At 36.6% G+C, this 16,844-nt stretch overlaps 2 protein-coding genes across 4 annotated transcripts in view; both read right to left on the reverse strand.

Annotated features, from left to right (window-relative positions):
* Positions 1-147: 147 nt before the first annotated feature.
* On the reverse strand, positions 148-9,188 carry LOC107663243 (toll-like receptor 2). 3 transcript variants are annotated; one of them, XM_016453434.1, is made up of 5 exons: positions 9,021-9,188; positions 6,774-6,854; positions 4,993-5,966; positions 2,519-3,695; positions 148-1,191 (listed from the first exon to the last, which is right to left on the reverse strand). In XM_016453434.1, the coding sequence occupies exons 3-5, from the start codon at positions 5,943-5,945 to the stop codon at positions 748-750; spliced, it is 2,574 nt and encodes an 857-aa protein (XP_016308920.1). In that variant the 5' UTR covers positions 5,946-5,966; positions 6,774-6,854; positions 9,021-9,188; the 3' UTR covers positions 148-747. The 3 variants fall into 3 exon arrangements, with proteins under 3 accessions (XP_016308920.1, XP_016308928.1, XP_016308916.1); XM_016453442.1 differs by lacking the exon at positions 6,774-6,854; XM_016453430.1 differs by lacking the exon at positions 6,774-6,854 and having other exon boundaries at positions 8,989-9,188.
* A 4,600-nt stretch (positions 9,189-13,788) lies between these two features.
* The window catches only part of LOC107663265 (semaphorin-7A-like), a 13,690-nt gene continuing 10,634 nt past the window's right edge, over positions 13,789-16,844 (reverse strand). The window contains exons 11-14 of the mRNA XM_016453449.1: positions 15,825-15,940; positions 15,425-15,597; positions 15,264-15,319; positions 13,789-14,572 (exon numbers count right to left, since the gene is read on the reverse strand). Coding sequence (XP_016308935.1) covers positions 14,226-14,572; positions 15,264-15,319; positions 15,425-15,597; positions 15,825-15,940 — 692 coding nt within the window. The 3' untranslated portion in view covers positions 13,789-14,225. The remainder of the gene's footprint in view (positions 14,573-15,263; positions 15,320-15,424; positions 15,598-15,824; positions 15,941-16,844) is intronic.

The raw sequence follows: 16,844 nt of genomic DNA on the forward strand, positions 1-16,844 counted from the left end.
TTTTTTTTTACAAGAATTATACTATTTTATTTGGTTACCATGGCAACTTTATCATATAATGATTTTCTGAACATCTGTTTCTCTATCTATCTATTCATAGTCCTGACAACACCATTAGTTTTTTATCATTCCATGTAGAATAATCGAAAAAAGAAGGTATCACATTTTTAATCACAAATTCACAGATACAAAATACATTTATGTGTTAAAAAAATTAGAGACATTTAAAAGTCTGGCAAAGAAAATGGATGTATAAAATCTGAAAATAGTCTGTATTTAAAAAATAATTTTTGTTTTACATGTTAAATATTTTCATTAAAATATATTAAAACATTATTTCATGACATAATTAGATACTGGCATAAGGTGAGGGAACAGTATTGCAGTTCACTACCTTAATTAAGATAAGTATATATACTTGCATACTAAAGTAAATAGAACTGTATTGATTGTCAGAGTGAGCATGTGTGTTGTGTATGCTATGGGCTACTGGGTCAGTAAATGACTGTCTAGATCTCTCTAGTTGTTTGTTTTGCTTACTGACTGAACATATGAGTCAGAATGATCTTTTTCCAGTCTTTCCGCAACCAATGAGTCAGAGTGTCAGACAAACCGGTTTAGACGATTCTAAGCTGAACATCATTGCAGATCAGTTACCATAATGCATGTCATATTTTGAATGTCGGGAAAATAAAAGATGCATGTTCTGTTTGGTCATCTCTGCCACTGATATATTATTTATGTCCTTCAAGCAAGTTCTCTTAAAGTCTGTTGGCATCTATTAGAAGGCTGATCATTGATTTGGTGCCCATTTTCATCTGTACCTTTAGTATCTGCGGAACTCTGGTCCTGTGGCAGCTCAATCAGGGAGACAGACCTCACTGAAGACAGGCGGCTATGTTGGCTGGTCGTACGCTGTCTTGTTATGTTTGGTTTGCCCAGAACACTCCTCAGCTGGACCCAGAAAAAGCTCCGTTCTGTGGGTTGCTGGGGCCACTCTAGGTAGGTTTTGGTATTGAGCATCTTTTTGAGCTTGCAGTATTTACTGGGAAGAGAAGTGGGATCTATGGGCTCCTTCAGAATCAAGATGACATCACTGAATGTCTTGCCAATGGCCCGTTGTTGGGCGAAGTATAGCTCGTAGTTGCACCACTCACTGTTCACAAAGTTCCGTGACAACACGAAGATTACCTTAATAACAAGAAAACATGTTAGGATGCTGTTTGGGAATTTATAAAATGTTTCAGCACTTTTTTCCACATTTTGTTGATTTAGTTGCTCTCTAATTTATTTTTAGGGGTTATTTTATATGAAAGTTCATTTCCACCTCAGATTAAAGAAATTAAAATAAAGTAATTGTGAGAAATTTACAATATGAAATAAAGTCACATTGTGTAATAATTTATATCTAGAATATAAATAAAGCTGCACTTGCAACATATACCCCCGGTTTCACAGACAAGGCTTAAGCCTAGTCCTAGACTAAAATGTAAGTCTCAGCTGTTTCAAATGAAATAAACTTGCACTGACTGATCTTAAAATATATCAGTGCCTTTCTTTTGTCTCAAGATGCACACCAGTAATGTTTTTTTTTCCTAAGACACGTTTATAAAAATGACTTAAATGTCCTAATTGAACTATGAATGTTCTGACTTAGGCTAAGCCCTGTCTATGAAACCGGGCCATAAAGTTACACTATGTGATATAAAGTTACAAGTGTCAGATATGATGAATAGTCATGTTGCGTCACACTGCACACAACTGTTCAAATGTTTGAAGTTAGATTTTTTTAAGGAAGTTAATACTTTTATTCAGCAAGGATCAATTGATCAAAAGTGACAGTAAAGACTTTTGCATTTGTGTACAAATGATTTCTATTTCAAATAACTTCTTTCTATTCATCAAAGTATCCTTTGAAAAAATAAAATTGCGGTTTCCACAAAAAATATGAAACAGTACAATTGTTTTTACCATTAATAATAATAAAAAATATTTTATGAGCATCAAAGCAGCATATTAGAATCATTTATGAAAAACCATGTGACACTGAAGACTGGAGTAATGGCTTCTGAAAATTCAGCATTGCCATCACATGAAAAAGCCACATTTTAAAATGTAATCAAATATGAATGATTTAAAATGTTAATAATATTTCACAATATTTATTGCTATATTTTTTATCAAATAAATACAGCCTTTGTGAACATAAGATACTTTTTCAAAAACATTTTTAAAATCCTAACGACTAAACTTGGTAGTATATGATGTTGCAACTGTGAGATATGAAGTCATAGTTATGGGAAATAACATTGCAATTCTGAGATATATAATGAACGTTTTATTTTTTTACTTTGAGATGGAAATAGGCTTCTATAATTCGAAGGCTTAGATATTTACATGCAAACTACACTTTTGTGATTTTGGATAATCCTTATTCCAACAATTTCAAGAATGCTGACATTGCATGTTTCTTTTGTAAACAGGCATCTTTGAAGAACATAAATGTGTGTGGACGCACCTTGTGACTATCTTCAATGTTTTCAATGATGTTGTCAATGATCCACTTCCCTGGAGTGAAGTCTCTTTCATGGATGCAGAGGCGGTAAGGAGGCTTAGAATTCTCTAAACAAGGGAGCAGCTGGTTTCGAACCCAGTCTGCGTCCACGTGGCTGTAAGAGATGAAAGCATGAAAGGTGTAGTTCACAGCCTGACCTGAACCTTCTTTATGGGCCCTGTACTTTGTTCTGATGATTTGGTATGTAGCTTTAATGTACCATGGCACGTGAAAAATGTAGCACAGAAGCATGAGACCAAGGACAACGACCACTGTTGTTGACACAGAGATGATGATAACGAGTGTAATATTACAGGCTAAATGACCAGGGAAGTATTGTGATACCATTGTGTTGAGAAGATGCTCGGGATGGTAACACTTGTAGTTGTTTGGCCAGTCTGTGATGGTCACCATGCCCTTGTTTGTGGTTTCCTGTATGAAGGTATAGAGATCACAGATACAGTGGTAAGGGTTGTTGCCTGCGGTCAGGACACTTAGGCTAGGCATGTCCTTAAAAGAACTCATGCTAACAAGTCCAAAGGAGTTTCCATCTAAAGCGAGCGACCTCAAGTATTGATTCCTCCAGCCGGAAGGGATGAACTTGATCTTGTTGCTGCTGAGGAGGAGCTCAGTCAGATTGGATGCCTTATTAAAATAGTCCATGTCAAGCTGGTCTAGGCTGCTGTATGAAAGATCAAGGAAGCTTACAGAAGTGGGAAGGCACTTAAAACTGTCGCTCGTCAGACTATTATGATGAGCGATTACTTTGGTAATGGTCTGTCTCCAGTAACAGGCATGATTTCCCATATATTGCAGCTGGTTGTGGCTCATATCAACTGTAGTCAGCTTGACAAAGTCTTTGGTCAGAGATGCCAAGTCACTGAGGCTGGTAAGTCGATTACGGCTGACGTTGAATGTTTCAAGCTTGTGTAGTGTGTTTCTAGTGTCACATAGCGGGTTATAAATATAACTGTCCCTCAGCTGGTTGTTAGAGATGTCCAGAAGCTCAACACTTTTCATCTCCTGCCACGAATCGCACGGCACGCTGTTGAAGTTCACATTCCATACAATGAATTGGCGGACATGATTTAGCCAGGTAAAGCTCCAGTCGAAGCGCATTATATCTGGATTACTGATGTCCCTGTAGAACAAAACAGCAAGCAAGATCAAAACAATTAAGACGATGAGAATTCTTTGATGAAAAATACATACAGATTTATACGTAGGAATGAGAATCATGAAGAATTTAGTCATTCCTGTTCCAATTCCTCTTAATGATTCGGATTCCTTGATGATTCCATTAACAATTATTTTTGTACTTTTAAGAAATAAATATACTAATTGTTGGGCAAAGAAGAGTTTGTAGTTGCACCACTTGCTGTACAAGAAGTTCTGTGACAACACAAAGTGAAAGTGAAGTGACGTGTGGCCATATATGGTGACCCATACTCGGAATTTGTACTTTGTATAACAGAGTAGCTTGGCCTTCTTTGTCTATCAGAAGAAAAATGCACTGGTATTTAATCATTTATAAAGCCATCTTGGGGATGATGCCTCCATATCTTTGTTGCTTTATACAACTGAAAAAATGTCGAGAAATCTTTCCTTCGTTCTCAAAATTGCTATACTCTCTCTGTTCCTTTTGTTCGAACTGAACTGGGTAAGAAGGCTTTTATGTTTGCAGCTCCGTCTGACTGGAATCTTCTTCAACCGAAATTGAAATTACAAAATTTGCTGTCTGTGGATAATTTTAAAACAGTTTTTCGACAAATGGAAGATGACTCAATGATATGTAATTGTTTTAAGTGTTCTTGGTCTGTTTTTGTTTTGTAAATTTGTGATGAAACTAATTGTATCGCTGCCCATTTTGGCCAGGACACTCCCATGAAAGAGATTTTTATTCTCAGAGAGGTTTTCCTGGTTAAATAAAGGTTAAGAATTTCTTGCAAAAGTTAAGAAGCCGTATAGTTAAGAAGCCTTAACTATATATACACCAGGAAATATGTGGTAACATATTTCATTATTTTATTTTTAATAAATGCCACTGAAAAATACCACATAACGTATATCTTTATCATATGAACAACTAGTCAGTGACTTCACTGATTTAAGTCCCACAGTTAATTGTAAGCTACATGTACTGTATTTGATGATTCACAAAACAACAACAACAACAACAAAAACAGTATCTTAGTAGAGTATTTTATTACAATGTAATGGTAAAAGCAACAAACGTAATTTGATCCCGTTTTTGTTTTTTGCGAAAAATGGAAAGGGTTCTAACAAGGATCTGGTTTTCAGTTCCTGAAATACACACGTTTTTTTTTTATCTTACATACAATAAAAAACAAAAACAACAACAAAAACCTTAACATTAGGATACATATTTAAGCATTTTTAAATCAACATTGAAAAATATAGAAGTTAATATAACTTACGAGAGCACAAGCTTTTCCAAGGTCAAGTTTGTCACACTGGATCCCTGTGTTATATTCTGTGAACGAGCAAAGTCGATGAGCAGCAGTTCCAGGCCTTTGATTGAACTGATTTCCACATTTACCAGAGCCATTCTCATAACTTCCTCATTGAATTTACCTCGATAGAAGGTTAGGAGTTGAGTCTTTACATACCGCAAGCCATAAAAAATATCCTGTTTACCAGTATAGTACTGAAATTCAAAAAGGTTTCGGAAACGTAGCACATCAAAAGTCTTATTTGCCAGATCTTTCAATATCATAGGAAGTATATCTGGGTTTTTGTCAAACGCTATATCGAGCCACAAGTTTTTTGTGTTAAGGTAGCTGAAATACCCAGGTTCATAACTTTTAAAACCAGTGCCAGTTTTAATAGCAAACTTGTCCAATGAGATATACTTCAACACATAAATATCACGGCTTCCCAAACTACTGACCAGGGATCCACCAATGGACAGCACTTTTAACTGGGTGAACTTCAAAAAAGAAGCATCCAGAGACGCTTGAGTGTACAAATTATTGGACATTTCTAAAACCTTCACATTTTTGAGCGGCTCAAGAGCTTTAAATGGAATTTCTGTCAGAGAGTTATTAAATAAGTTTAGATTCTCCAAAAAAATGTTTCCCTGAAAGGCATCATCCACAATCAGAGTGATGTTGTTGAAATTAAGCTTGAGGACTCGCAGATGACTAAGTTTGAAAAAATCTTGTTTGCTGATGACTTGTATGGTATTGAAAGACAGGTCGAGTTCTTCCAGAGAGGCAGGCAGATTTGTTATAGGCACATGGTCCAGCCGTAGACCTTTACAGTCTGCTGAACGCCTATCAGATGTTATTGTACAGGGCAGCTTGGCTTTAGCTGGTTTAATGTGCACAACTGCCTGGAGGCTGAGAAGCAAAGCCAGTGAAACAAACATTCTTGCGCGCTTTGCTTAGATCTGAAACAGAGGATATGGAAAAATATTTCCGTTATTAGCAACCCAACCTTTCAGTTTCAGCATTTTAATTTATGTTAGAAAAATAAGGATGCTTAATGACATGGACATGGTGCAGCAAGCAAATCAAGCTCAGAATTCATTAAATATGCCGTGTTTACTGGAAAGGATAAGAAATTATTATAACTACAGTGTAATTATTATGAATTAATTATTTATGCATTTAGCAGACGCTTTTATCCAAAATGACTTACAGTGCATTCAGGCTATACATTTTTTACCAGTATGTGTGTTCCCTGGGAACTGAACCCACAAACTTTTTTGTGCTGCTAACGCAATGCTCTACCACTGAGCCACAGGAACATAATTATATATGTAATAGCTATGTAAGCATGGCTGACAATGAGGAAATGAGAAAGAAGTTGGCAGATAATAAATGGTTCTATTCAGTCATGAATCAGTCATAGTGTCAGTTTTCAGCTGTTGGAAAAATGAAATGTTCTCACAATACACTTTGTACACAACAATGTCTAATGTTGACTTTTGAAAAAGTGTCCCTTTTATAGAGATATTACCCTTCAAGTACAATCTGATTTTTAGAATCGGCTATAGTGAATAAAATCAACTGTGATTCAGATTACCTATTGTTTGAAAAAGATCAAAAATTGATCTCAAAATCAATCCTAATGTTGCTATGCGAATATGAAAATATGGCAAACAATCCTGTTTAAAATTTATTTATTTTACATTATTTCTTTACACTATAAAAGATCATATTGCATGCCACAAATTAAAAAAGAAATATTTTACCTTTTACATGAGAACCTGTAGTTTTTCAAAGTCTAGGTTTGTGGAAGAAGCAGCAATCCACAATAAACCTTCCAACTTCATCTTTCGGAAAGAGTGAATAGTCAGTCAAAATGTCTTAAAGAGTCCTAATGAGAGTGCAATGCTTATGCACAGTAATAATTAAACACCTATTTGCCATGTGACTTAATGCGCAAATCAATATTTCTGCCTAGGACATGAAAAAGGAAATTATTAACCTAAAGTAGCTCTGCCCTCTATAACAGACCCTTCATTATTGTTTTTACTTCCTTATCGGAAAAAAAAAGGTTCCTTGCCGAATTATATTAAGTGATTCAATGTTTCATCGGCATAGCAGGATTTTTACAGGAAAGAAAAAAAAAAGTTCCTTGCCAAGTTCTGTTAAGTGATTCAATGTTTCATCTGCATAGCAGGATTTTCATTTCATTTTTTTCCCCCTAACAATTTTTCTGTTTATAATTTAGGGGAGAGTGGGCATGGTTGCAACAAGGGGCAGTTGAAACATGGCTTATTTCTTCAATCAGGATGATCTACAGTTCATACTGCACATGCTCAATTAGCCCCTTATCCTTCCTGGAAGAAAGCAGCCACATGTGACCATTCTTTCTTCAAAAAATAACTTTCATGGTAAAAAAGTACATTTTTAAGTAATTTTTTTTGTTTTGTCATACTGTCTAAGCTGTTTGCGTGAAGCATTGTAAAGACATAGCTGGCATGTGTCAAAGATCTTGTGTCAAGCTAGTATAATAAGTTTTATCATGGCTGTTAGTGTAGGGAAAATTAAAACACGTCGTTGGAACTGTCCCAACATGCTGTTCCTTACCACAACATTGATGTAAAAGCTTGCCATAAAATGACAAAATTGTCATTTTATGGATTAATAAAGAACCCCTTTCAATAGTCAGGTATCTCACCTTTTTTTTTTTTTTAGTAAATATTTCTTTTTTTTAATAATTTAGTTTAATGTGGACTTATTTCCTTCTCTCTCACCCTCTCTTTGTCACACACACACACACACACACACATACATACATCATACATACACACACACACACATACATGCACGCACGCGCACGCACACACACACACACGCACACACTTACTTATAAAGTCAGTTTAATAAATAATGGTAGATTTGTCTAATTTGAATCTGAAAAGTAAGACTGATTACCACTTGGTTAACTGCTAGTTAGTCAAACTGTCTTAATATAGTGGCTATGTTTATGCAACCCAGTTCAGTAAACTGTCACAGAAGTTAACAGAAGTAGGCGATTATTAAATGTTAGTGTCTTGATTTTGATTTAATTAATATTTTGTAGTTTAAATGTATTGTAATAATTAACCAAAATATTGTTGTTACTTGTTTCTAGAAAAAGTTTTTTTACCCATTTACTATTCTTTGTTTTTATACAGCCAGTTTAACTTATTGAAGACCCTATCTGTGCACAAATAACATAAAGAAATTGCAAAATTATATTTAAGAATGATTTTAATTACATATTAATGAATGTTGCAACCGTCCCGTTATGGGGTCAGTTGCAACATTTGACTTTGTCTATTCAAGTAGCTATAAATTGTATGTATATTATCATATGTACACGTTTCAGCAGTGTAGGTGGGTAGCTGACAGATGTGGCTTTAATGTATTAGAATTTTGGCTTTCCAATACAAACCGTCTCTGATAAATGCAAAAACTGTTGCAACCGTCCCCACTCTCCCCTGCCTACAACACTACTCAGCTTTGTACTCAGGCAAACACGTGTGTTTGACCTGGGGAAAAAAGCACACCTGTTCCAAGAGTCCTTCAGCAGTACTTCGGGATGTCAAGCTCGCGAAAATTCGCTATTCAGCGTTTGGTTGGGTAGGTTATATTGCACTGATACTAGAATAAATATTGTGCTAATAAAAACGAGCAGGAGGGAGAAAATCGACGAGGAGGGAGAAAACGGTGTTTATAAAGTTGCTTCCGTTAGTACACGAGTCTTTAAGATTTGATTAATTTGATAAACGTTTGAAGACAAACACACGGGTAGCTAATACAAACACAGGTGGATTTTAGTTAGCGACTGTTAGCTACATACGGACCAATGGATTTAAAGTCGGTAGTTAATTTTGCAGAAGTCAGATTTATCAAAAACAGGCATAGCATAGCGTGCTCCTTTTTATAATACAATATATAAGACAAATTAATGCTCACCTCTGTCGATCTGGAAAAAATAGTTTTCAAACCTTGTAAGTCGACTCTCACAAAGTTGGTCCAGAGGTTTCCGCAATGGACACTTTATATGAATCAACAAAAATGGTCAGGGGAAGTTCGAGCACATCGTATCAGATGTCTTTCCTTCAATCTGTGCCTGGTTGTGCTGTCTGTGCTAAAACTGTAAGTGGTGATGTTCCGCCCCGTAATGGTTCAGTTATTCACCTGTGTTAAGTGAAAGAGAACGGCTGTGTAACACAAAATAAAATATTTTGAAGAATGTTGAATGACAGTTTTGGTTACCATAGACTTCCATTGTATGAAAAAGTATGAGACATTTCTCAAAATATGTACGTTTATGTTTCACAGATGAAAGAAGTCATACAAAGACATGAGGATGAGTAAATGATGACAGAATTCCCATTTTTGGGTGAGCTATCCCTTTTATAGAGATATTACCCTTCAAGTACAATCTGATTTTTAGAATTGGCTATAGTGAATAAAATCAACTGTGATTCAGATTACCTATTGTTTGTTTAAACATTTTTTGCAAACAAACATTTTAGCTTATGTGTAAATTGTTTGAGGTAGACAACCAATTCGTTTAGACGTTAGAAGTTTAGACATAGAGGGATTTATAGTGGTTTGCCTAAGTTTGGTTCTTCTCTCAGCATCTCTCAACAGTTTGGTACAACATGAGGTTTAAAAGGGTAGGCTAGTCCAACCAAAAATAAAAGTTCTGTCATAATTTACCCACCCTCATGTTATTCCAAAACTGTCTAACTTCTTTTTTTTTTTTTTTTTTCTCGGTGGAACACAAGATATTTTGAGAAATGTGTGAGAAGTGTTTATTTTTTGGTCTATACAGTGGAAATCAAAGGTAACCAAAACTGTTAGTTTGCAAACTTACTACAAAATATCTTGTGTGTGTGTGTGTGTATGTGTGTGTTTTAAAGGGTTACTCCACCCCAAAATGAAAATGTTGTCATTAATCACTTACCCTCATGTCGTTCCAAACCCGTAAAAGCTTTGTTCGTCTTCGGAACACAATTTAAGATATTTTGGATGAAAACCAGGAGGCTTGTGACTGTCCCATTGACTGCCAAGTAAATAACGCTGTCAAGGTCCAGAAAAATATGAAAGACATCGTCAAAATAGTCCATCTGCCATCAGTGGTTCAAGTCATAAAATTCAGATTGAACCACTGATGGCAGATGGCAGATGGTTTTTCCCGGTTTTCATCCAAAATATCTTAAATTGTGTTCCGAAGACGAACAAAGCTTATACGGGTTTGGAACGACATGGGGGTAAGTGATTAATGACAAAATTGCAGTTTGCATTCAGTGGATACTCTCCAAAATGACGCTACGGTGACGTGGAGGAGACGAATTGTTGAATAAAGTCGTTATTTTTGTTTTCTTTGCGTACAAAAAGTATTCTCATCGCGTCATAAAATTCAGATTGAACCACTGATGGCAGATGGCAGATGGTTTTTCCCGGTTTTCATCCAAAATATCTTAAATTGTGTTCCGAAGACGAACAAAGCTTATACGGGTTTGGAACGACATGAGGGTAAGTGATTAATGACAAAATTTTCCTTTTGGGGTGGAGTAACCCTTTAAAGAAGAAAGTCAAGTCAAGTCACCTTTATTTATATAGCGCTTTTAACAATACAGATTGTGTCAAAGCAACTTTACAGTATTAAATAGGAAAATAGTGTGTCAATAATGCAAAAGGACAATATTAAACACTCAATTTTCAGCTAAAGGCAGTTCATCAGAAAGAAATGTAACTATAAAAATTTAAATCTGTAACAGATTACATTTTTTGTTGAACTATCCCTTTAATAAATTATGGCAAAAATTTCATTTTGGGTGAACGGTTCCTTTAAAGATCTGGAAGTCACTACAATTAGTGCACTCTTTGCCTTTGCCAAAGACATCTGCTAAATTAACATGTGACCACATGTTGAATGCTTATTGCCAAGGAAATTCCCTCATGGAGATGCTTCAACATTTTGTAGCCTAGTTTTGTGCCATATTACAGCTTTTTAATTGTTTTAATTGTGTAATGTATGCTTTCACAGATCATCGGTGCATCTTTTGTCTTTATTTAAACTCCTTTAGTACTAATTTTTATTAAAAAATGCATGTTTTTGCATGCTTCCTAATGTTTGAAAATGTTGACTTGAAAGGCAACATTTAACCACAAATTGCACAACAGCATTTTGTACCTGTCACGCCCCTGGACTCTTTGTGTTGTGTTTTCCCTCCCCAGGTGTCCCGTATTTCCTTTAATTAGACATTCCTTGCACCTGTGTTTTCCCAATCACCCAGTGTTTAAAAGCCCCAGTCCTTTCAGTTAGTGTGGGTTGGTCCTCGAACGTCATTCCATGTGTTTCTGTGTCTCCTACGTTCCCCATGTGATCATTAAAGACTGTGAATTGAAGTTATTCGGGCAAAAAAAAAAAACAAGGCATAGCAAATGACAGACAGAAAATAAAAACACAAATGACCTTCACAACACCAGTTACAGAGTAAAAAACGAATAAAAACTTAACATGTAACAGTCACTTACACTGCCTGAAGTATTTTAGAGTGTGTGCATGTGTCGGTATGTATCTAGATACTGGTATACGTGTGCCAGAAAGGTAAACGTTTGGCTTCAAAGCACAGTGGAAAAGTTAGAAAAGCTCTTTGATGAAAATGACACAACATTGGTTTGGCACTACAACGTTCCTTAATTTAGTGCATTGTAGCAAATTAGGCCAAGAGACAGAGGTACGAGTTCACAGAGAGGGCGACAGTGCTGTGGAATTCAGCATGCAAACAGAAGGTTAGCACACACTAGCATAAATAGGTAATGCACTAATGCGTAAAGCAACACTGCAGTCAGACCCTAGGCTATTTACATGGCTTTCATTTATGACTCTTAAGTTTGCAGAAACATCAACCCAGAGATTCATATGGAAATAAAAAACAAAAACGCTCCTTTTAGTTTAGGATTGGCAGATTATGTCACCAGCAGAGCAAGAAACAGAGCGACACGAGACGTAACTACATAACTAAATACAAAACAAAGTCAAAACATCCATCATCTGAAATACAGTGCACTTCTAGTTAATTAGTGATCAATTTGTTCATAACTCTCCCAAAATATTGTGAGGAAAGAACAAGGGCAGGGATAGTTCACCCAAAAATGAACATTTGATGTTTATCTGCTTACCCCCAGGGCATCCAAGATGTAGGTGACTTTGTTTCTTCAGTAGAACATTAATGTGTGTCTTCTGAACACAGAACACTTGTTCCACAAGATTTTTTTTATTTATTTTTTTTTATTACAAGGGTTTTAAGGGTTTATTGTTCTATCTTTTGTAAAGAAGATTCTCAAAAAGAAGCAATTTTCAATGCCATTAAACCCTGTTAGGTCAGCACACTCCAGAACAAATATTTTGGCAAGAGATAGGAAAATACAAACTATACAGTGGGTATAGCAAAGAATTACCCCCTTTAAAATAATCACATTTTGTTGCTTTGCAGCCTGAAATGAAGACGGACAAATTGGCATTTGGGGTCAGTTGCTCTGAGAGAGAGAAAGAGATAAAAAACAGAAATAGTGGTGGGGTGTGTGTTAGGTTATGCAGATGACGATTAGAAGTATGCTAGAATGTTCTTGTATGAGCATCTTTTATTTGTTGTAATGTGTATAAGATAATCACCATAAAGTTTTATCGGCTGAAGTCATGATCAAATGAAATGTTATGAAGTAAAATGGTGACAGATTTACACTCTGAACACCTTAGTGCAGGATGACTGTTTAGATCCATCAGGAATACTTTCTATTCCCATAGGCAGCAATGGTGTAGAAAAGCATATGCAGAGCATTACAATTAAAACATTATAATTAAGCCTCTGTACACTGCGACTACAAAATGCAACTCCCTGTTACATGTACTGAAGCTTATTTCATTTCATAATATTTCACAAAATATTAAAATGTGCTTCATGAGCATGAAAAGTACACACATCAAGGATGCAAGAGTGTTTATGCCTGTTTGTTAAACACGGTGATGTATTGAGATAAACTCGTTATGAAGGATTCTGGTTATTCTTCCTGTCCACCCACTGAGCAAAAGCATTGGAATCTGTCAGTTTTGTATGGATTTGTTTTTCAGTTCACATTTCTAATTGTTGTTGATAAGTGATTTCAAACTTTCAAAACAGACGCAAACAAATCAGCTGTATGTACTCCTGAAATCGTGCTGAAATAACATTCTGCGTCAGGTCGGAATGACTCAATGGAAAGACAAAGCCAGCAGATTCTGCAGGTTCTGCTCAGTTTGCAAGTTGTGCTTAGGATGTGACCCTTACAGCTTAAAAGGGTCTCATCCTTGTTTTAAGGCTTCAAAACTGTCCTAATGGCACACAATGGAAATTTGAAAGATTTATAACAGTATATTCATGTTTCAGCATGTACTCGCACATCTAACACATCTGTAACTCAGCAATTCTACATTCCAACGAAAGAGTAACACTTTAAAATAAGGTTTATGGGGTATATGAACGAAAATGAACAGCATAAATTAAATGAATAAAATGTTAATGTCTTCATACACTAATACATTGAAATATCCAAACTCACCATGCCTAAAAATATCTGGGTGCGTAAGCCACAATACTCTGAAAAATTGCAAAAATGGTCTGCACTCTATAAAGGTGAAAAAAAGTATATGCCCCAAAGGGCACTGAAGACGGTCATGCTGTGACTGAAACGTTTGCCATTCCTTAAAGAAGTCCAAGTTAAAGAACTGATTTGGATTCCATGTATGAGTGTAGTTAGCAAAGCAGTCCTCTGAAACATCTGAAAGATGGCACTAAAATTTTGTATTATGCAGTACAAATACAAGTAATGTATTAGATATTTAATATGCACTATATAAGTCTAAATGCTTTCAGGCTGATGGCATGAAATTCACTTACACAAGTTCATGTTATACATAACACTGGAGTTTGAGATGATAAAGCATTTTGCAAAATAAGACAATTTCAGGCATTTTCTTGGCCCTTCAAAAAAAAGAATAAACTTGTGATTGCTCTGAATAAGAAACAAGAAACACGGTTTATAAGAGACCAGCTACTCCCCTGCAATTTAGTTGGACTGGCCTAGGTACTCATGCTCTGCTGACCTTAAACAAGAATTAAACTTGTTTCCTTTTGAGCCCCCAGGATTCATTGGATCTACAGGAGCCAGTGTGCCGCGGCAGCCAGCAGCAGAGCCGACCCCAGGGTGGAGGCTAGCGAGGTGGAGAGGGGCCCACCGTTGAACACCAGCTTGTAGGACACCACCTCCTGTTGCAGGCCGCTCTCCTCCACCATGCAGCGGAACACGCCCTCCTTCAGTGGCAGGTCAGGGGTGGGCGCCAGCACACAGGAGGAACCGGAGATGGTACAAGGATATTGCTTGATGCAGTTGTCTTTCTCCCAGCGGTAAGTGGCATGATAGGAATGCACGGGGCATGGTAGCAGGACGGGTCCATCTTTATCCACTAAAACTTGTTTGGGGATGGTGCTACGTGCCTTAGGAGCTGTAGCCCAGGATGACAGGAAATATTTTAGTGTGATGAAATTATTTTGAATAAAAATACTTTTATTTTATATATACTCTACTGTTCAAAAGTTTGGGATCAATAAGATTTTTTGGAAGAAGTCTCTTTTGCTCACCAAGACTGAATTTCTTTGACCAAAAATGCAGTAAAAACAGTAATATTATGAAATATTTTTGCATCTTAAAATAACTATGTTTTATTTTAACATATTTTAATTGTAACTTATTCCTGTGATGGCAAAGCTGAATTTTCAGAAGCCATTATTTCAGTCTTCATTGTCACATGATCCTTCAGAAATCATTCTAATATGCTGATTTATACATTTTTCAGGATTCTTTGATTAATAGAAAGTTTAAAAGAGCAGCATTTCTTTGAAATACAATTTTTTGTAACAATGTAAAACTCTTTATTAATTGTACACAGTATATATATATATATATATATATATATATATGACACTGAAGCAACAAAATGTGATTATTTTAAAGAGGGATGGTTCTTTTCTATACCCACTGTATATAGAATCAATGCAAAACTGGGTTTAAGTGGGAATTTGGAAAGAAGAAGAATCTGAAACTGTTTGGAAATATTTCAGATACTTCAGTGCTATAAAGTGTTCAGAGATACAACCAGAAAACTGCACTTTTAGAAGTCGTTTTGAACAACCTACCTGTAACATAGCCACAGACCAAGGCATTGGAGTGGTCAAGGGTCTGAACAAGAGTTCTGATTTTTAAATAAGGAGAACAGAAAAATATGAAACTTAGGTTACTTCAACAGGAAAAACAGTTATGCATTATTGTTTTGGGATATTTGTGAGTCCATATGTACCCAGGGCTAATGCTGTAGTCTGCTGGGATTGCAGTACATTTCTTCTTGGACACATCCCACGCACAATATGGATCTCGTGAAAGGATGCATTCCTGGCAGCTGGCTCCGTAACGACCACAGTCAGCCAGGGGGATGCGCTGCACTTCAAGCTCTGTGCCAATATAGAGATGACCCTGGCACAAAGCAGAATACAGGGGTGAAAGGTGCCATCTGGCTCCTATCAAACACTATTTTAAATATCTATGTGAACAGCCTTTAAATTACTTTCTCATTGTAAATTAAAAAGAGTGATTCAAAGCTAAAAATAATTAGATTGCAGTGGAATAATATGTCCTACCACTGCAGGCTAAAATTGTCCTGTTTTAATGTGAGTTAGCTTCTTTAAAATGTGGGCCACTACCTTTTTAGAGTCAATGGCCATGTTGATGACAGAACTATCATCATGGAATAAAGAGTACTGTGCTATGATAAAGGCTCCTTCTATGGCATGTAGCACCTTCAGGACTTTTCCCTTCTCTGTACAGGAGACACAGGAAAAAGTAGCATTGGAAAAGACACAAAAACAGTAATACAATGAGTATAAAAAAATAAATGTGGTGCTAGATATTGGTGCCATATTGAATATTTGTTGATAGTAGAGTTTTTTTATTTTATTTATCGGTATCTCTCAGTATAATATAATATAATCCATTATATCCATACAATATATAATAATGGATATTTAAAGGGGTCATATGATGCGATTTCAATTTTTCCTTTCTCTTTGGAGTGTTACAAGCTCTTGGTGCATAATGAAGATCTGTAAAGTTGCAAAGACTAAAGTCTCAAATCCAAAGAGATATTCTTTATAAAAGTTAAGACTTGTCCACTCCCTCCTAAAACGCCTCGTTTAAACATGCCCCCACATGTCTACGTCACTGATGTTGGAAGATTTGCATAACGCCGCCCAAATGTTCACGCAAAGAAAGAAGGCGTAACTTTTATTCTTGCTGTAGTATTGTTGTTGCCGCCGCCGCCATGTCGTGGAGATGCTGTGTGTTTCGTTGTGAAAGCGAAACTACTTTGTTTGGCCTTCCAAAAGAGGATGATATCCGCTTCGTCATGCCTGGAGCTGATCTGTGGTGGTCGCTGAGGAAATACATAAACTCCGTGCTGTGGATCGCCGGATCGGCTTTCACCGTGTACGAAGCGGAGTCCAGCCCGGGGACGTCACATGTGGTTGCTGCAAGTCCTCCGGCCGCGCCGTTTTCAAGCCCACCGGCCATTCCTCACTCTAGCCCTCCGGCCTCCACTCACTCAAGCCCGCCCGCCAGCCATTCCTCACTCTAGCCCACCGGCCTCCGCTCACTCAAGACCGCCGTGTGTGACGCTGTGTGTTTCGTTGTGAAAGCGAAACTACTTTGTTTGGTCTTCCAAAAGA

Source organism: Sinocyclocheilus anshuiensis, unplaced genomic scaffold (assembly GCF_001515605.1).
Source record: "Sinocyclocheilus anshuiensis isolate Anshui unplaced genomic scaffold, SAMN03320099.WGS_v1.1 scaffold3274, whole genome shotgun sequence".
Taxonomy (NCBI): Eukaryota; Metazoa; Chordata; class Actinopteri; order Cypriniformes; family Cyprinidae; genus Sinocyclocheilus; species Sinocyclocheilus anshuiensis.